Source organism: Amyelois transitella, chromosome 11, assembly GCF_032362555.1.
Source record: "Amyelois transitella isolate CPQ chromosome 11, ilAmyTran1.1, whole genome shotgun sequence".
Lineage (NCBI taxonomy): Eukaryota > Metazoa > Arthropoda > Insecta > Lepidoptera > Pyralidae > Amyelois > Amyelois transitella.
This window is the reverse complement of record NC_083514.1, coordinates 6541475-6546549: the sequence shown is the minus strand read 5'-3', so window position 1 is coordinate 6546549 and position 5075 is coordinate 6541475. Positions and strand designations below refer to the sequence as shown.

Below are 5075 nucleotides of genomic sequence, written 5' to 3'. Positions count from 1 at the left end.
TATTTGTAATTTATTTTACATGTGACAAAAGCCGACGGACAAACAAACGCACATTTATAACATTGATATGGATAAGTTCCCTGATTATTGCGAGAAATAGTAGCCTTTTGTTCTTCTACCTTATTTTTAATCTTTATTTTATCTAAAGTCGCTTCAGCTGCTTCGAAAAAAGCTTTATTCTTATTAGTATAGAGTATCTTGAAAATACAAAAAAGTTACAAGGTTTGAATAAACCAGTTGGTTACGAAAAGTCACATTGTCAACTTGAGAGTATAATTTATTTTGAAATAAAATATATTAAATTTATAATGGAAGATTTACATTCGTTATCAATAAATGTACCAATTCCAAGAGTCTCAGCTAAATCGTCAACAATTCGGATAAGACAGTCACTATTTCTGCCTAATATTAAAAATGCGATGAAAAATACTCAGAGATGCTCGCAGTATAAGTATGAAAAATATGCTTTACCACAAAATCTTCCATTGAAATTGAATGTCATAATGAAAGAAGAGAATCACCTACCATACAGGCTGTATGCAAAGGAACAAGACAAAAATAATCATAAACATCAACTATCTATAAATTTGCAACAAAAATATAAAATAGCATTAAGCGGTTACAGAAACAGACTTTATGTCAAAGATCCACCCAATGAAGTGAAGGCGTTGACCGATATTGATAAAGATTTCTTTAATTATGTCAACGGTCGATCACTGGCTGATCATGTTCCTTTATATCGAACCTTAAAGGTAGCTATAACCAATCAGTTAAGAACAAAACTTGAAACTGGATATAGACGTGATGATATTTTGCATACTGATAAAAATCATATAAATGAAATGAATTCTTACAAACAAGGTTTAGAAATGGTAACACAACAAGCAAAGTGTTTGGATATTTTTATATTAGAAGATTACAGCAAATCCATTGAATTATTAAAAAAATATGATTCATTACACCATGAAGTTCAAATAAAATTAATAGAGTTAAAAGTCTTAGCAGATCAGCAATTTAAAATAGTATCAAGTCTAATTGGTTTAGATTATATGTACTATCTTCAACAAAGTTACGGAAGATTTCTTTATTATTTGTCTCCTCCAGGATGGCGAGGAAGTAACAGGAATTTTGCGCAATCTATAGAAATAGAAGTAAAAGGGTTTGATCTTGGAGGAGGTGGTGAAAAGTCTTTTAACGTTATATTCGAAAAAATGCGGAAAGAGTGTCTAAGTGACCTGGTGAGTCCAGCGTTATATTTCACTCAATCACAACAAATAATTCAGTTATTTGAATTCTTTGAAAAGCAACAATTGAATTATTTAGAATACATAACATTACTCGATCCACTTATAAAACATTCTAAAGAAGAAATTAGGTCACTGAAAGACATTATTGCACAACAGAGCGCAGGTATGTTAAATTCTATTAAGTCTTTCGAAATTCTTTTGGAATTTAGTGAGGAAAGATGTGCTTATCTGAAAAATAAGTTTTTCAAAATAGTAAACGGACTTTTTTATGAGTGCACAAGTGCACCAGAAGTTGTCAAACTTACTTTAGATTTAGAATTTGTATATGAAGAAGTACTCTCGGAAGAACCAGTAAACGTGGATATATCAACTATGATGAAGAGTCTCGAGTCTTTTTATATGTTTTATTGTAACCGATTCGATGGTCTGTTTAGCGATACTATTAAGAAAGCTGTGAAGCAGTCTGTAGAAATGGAGCGTTTAAAGTTCAAGCGAGCGAGACGTGCTCACAGAGAACTGTGTATTTTTGAGAATTTGAAAAGAAGCTTACTAAGAGCTTTCGCACCACCTGCATCAAAATTCACTCACTTCAAAGAGAGAGTTCGAAGAGAGAGTGCAGGAAAGACATCAGTTTCAAAATTAAAAACAACTGTAATACCCAATATGACAAAATCAATAACAAAAAAAATATCTTTAGGTGAGGCTGAACTTGAGTATTTAACCTTATTCACGGATTGGTCACATGGTAAAGATCCATCTGAATATTTGCATTTAGAGTAACATTTTTGTATTTGATCCAAATAAAAAGTCATAGTCCTGTCCTCAATTTTCGTATAGCGTGAGAAACAAAAAGATGTTATTTGTATTTGTGAATATAAAAATGTTGTTATTATGTACTTTTTAGAGTATTTGTCTATTAAATAATATCTGTGTTAGGTATATTGACATACTTATAATTAATTTATAGAATTACCATACAACCATTATTGTTACGAAGACAATATAAATAAAGGCAAATTTTGACAAATGGTTATTTTAGTGCACATTTTCTTAATTTTCGACTTAAGCAATTTTTAATCAATCGGTCTGCTATATAACTAGTTACATAGATCTTAAATAATATATTAAAAAGTTAAATTATATAATTAATTAATTATTATATAAAAATTGAAAAGGCTTGAAAAGCAAATTACGATATTATGACTTAATCATGGAATTAAGAAATATAAAATAGTATTAAGCGATCACAGAAACAGACTTAATGTCAAAGATCTACCCAATGAAGTGAAGGCGTTGACCGATATTGATAAATATTTCTTTAATTACTTCAACGGTCGATCACTGCCTGATAGTGATCATGTTCCTTTATATCGAACCTTAAAGGTAGCTATAACCAATCAGTTATTTGAATCAGCTGAATGAGACGTTTTAGTCTTTGCGAGACTGTTGGCTTTGTCTACACCGTGAGGGATAAAGACATAATTATATAATAATTTATACACATATGTTAAACTAGAGAATGGAAAAAAGTAATATTGCGTTGACCCTGACGTATTCTAAGCGAGCTCTACATGGATAGCCCTACCCGGCAAGCATTTTTGGCTAAGGTTCACAAACTTATACTACGTCTCAACCAGAATATTCATCAGTGTCATATTGTAACCGTAGCAACCACGAGAGAGAGAGTAGATAAGAAATAAATCTTATGATATTTTGTGAATAGTCTTAGTGGTCAGGAGTATCCATTTAAGAAAATATTAAATCACACGCTTAAAATTTTTACTATATAAAAATTTCCAACAGACACAAAAGTCAGCATGTACCGCTAGTTTACATGACACTTAATTTAGAATGAAATATTCGACATAAATTCGACAGTTTTCGATTTAATCTAACATTTTGAGGGCCTTAACTGCCAGACCTTAAAATTCTGTCACATCTCGAATTACTAATCGAATACTAATCGCTTTAAAACATCGGATCGTATTACTGTTAGAATCTTTGTGTCGTGTGTGGCTCCCATAAACGTCTCCAATTTGCATAAAGCCAACATCTAATTTGAGACCAATGTAACGTATTAATCAAACCGCTTTTGACCACGGACTCATTGGATGATCTCTTGTATCGAGAACTTATCGGATATTAGGGAACTAATCGAATGAAATTTACATCGAATCCTAATTAAAATTGTTTCCAAATTAGAATATCTAAGAGAATTTATCAAAGTTACATGTTTTATTATCACCTGATCATTAACTAAGTATAGTATAGAATAAACGACAACCATTAATATTTATAGTAGCATCTTAAGAAAATATATTCTAAAAAAGGTCAAATGTACATTGTCAAGTCGGACAACGAACATCACGTAACACGTAATATATCAATTTATTCGAAAACTACTGTAATTTCATATCGAAATTATTGTTAATTTCATAAATAATATGTATTTTTTTAATTTCATTGATAAAATTCCCAAAGTAAATAAGGTATATTATTAAATATTATTATATTTTTTACTCTTAAATATATGACTAATGTTATCCTTATATTCTATACAATTGAACGCTTCAACCGACTAATTACAATTTCTTGTCAGCTACATTGGAATCCGATAAAGAACAATTAAGCATTACTACAAGCCACGAGTCTGTACAAAATATTTTAAACACAGAAAAAGCTACCCGTGACTTTGGTCGTGTATGGCATATGGTGTTATTCCGTATAATCCATAATCACAAACTTCTGCACTAATAATATTAGTATCAATATCTTTTTAATAATTATTCTTATTCAACACTTTTTCCTTAGGTATTCTCATCCTTATGATTGATTTTTTTTACACATCAAAGTTAGCATGTGTTCTTTTCCTCCGGATGTGAATCCTGGTTGTATCCTTACTTCTTTTTTGTATTTGTTCTTCATGTTATTATTTTATGTTATTAACCAGTCTGCACCTACTTATAGGAGATAAACTTGAGAAAAGCGTATACGTACGTCTAGCATTTTAGCGCTCTTGTGAACATACTTATTTATCTGCATAATGACAATAAGGAATCTCATCTGCTGCGCCTTTAATTTGTACTTGCATCGTATAGATTAATGATCCATCCATACAGACGCTATCCGCGCTCGTTTGATTTATAATATTATTTGACTAAAGTAAAAAAAAGGTTGTTTATTCAACCGTAATCGATACGAAAGATCGCCCGGAATGTTCGTCTCTCTAATTACGAGAGAATCGACTATTGTTTGAGGTCTTGTTTGAATAGTTTAAATGTTATTTTACGGCTGGAAACTTTGGTGAGTATTTTTATTATTAAGCAGGCACAATCAAATCGTGTGTCATGTAGTTATTTTGAATTTCTGTTAGGTCTTTTATTAAGTCAAATTACTAAGCAGATAAACATGCATACGATGTATACAATTCCTGATTGAGACAAGTAATCCCAAAAGCACACATGTGTTATATGTTAGTTAACTTTTGACCATTTTTTTTATAAATTTATTACGTTGTATTGAAAATATTGTCCAAGACAGTCATTCTTTAAATAAAATGTAGTTAAAGAATATTTTATTTTTATTTTATCCTACTCTTATAGATGACTTTTTTATTAGATACCTACTCACTGCCTTGATTGAATACTAATACTACAACACTGTACGCTATAAAATTGAAAATAACCAAATTATCGCTCGTTTAAGTACCTCCTTACAAATATTACTTTTTTTTACTTAAGATTATTAATCCCACTTCGTGCATCCTGCGACTTAAAAAGGGTACGTATAATTTTATGGTCAGCATAAATGCCACATAAAAAAGGATAA

At 30.5% G+C, this 5075-nt stretch overlaps 1 protein-coding gene across 1 annotated transcript; it reads left to right on the top strand.

The window, feature by feature from the left end:
- Window positions 1-419: 419 nt before the first annotated feature.
- LOC106134911 (uncharacterized) lies at window positions 420-2027 on the top strand. Its single transcript, XM_013335054.2, has one exon. The coding sequence runs from the start codon at window positions 420-422 to the stop codon at window positions 2025-2027; it is 1608 nt and encodes a 535-aa protein (XP_013190508.2).
- The last annotated feature ends 3048 nt before the right edge of the window (window positions 2028-5075 follow it).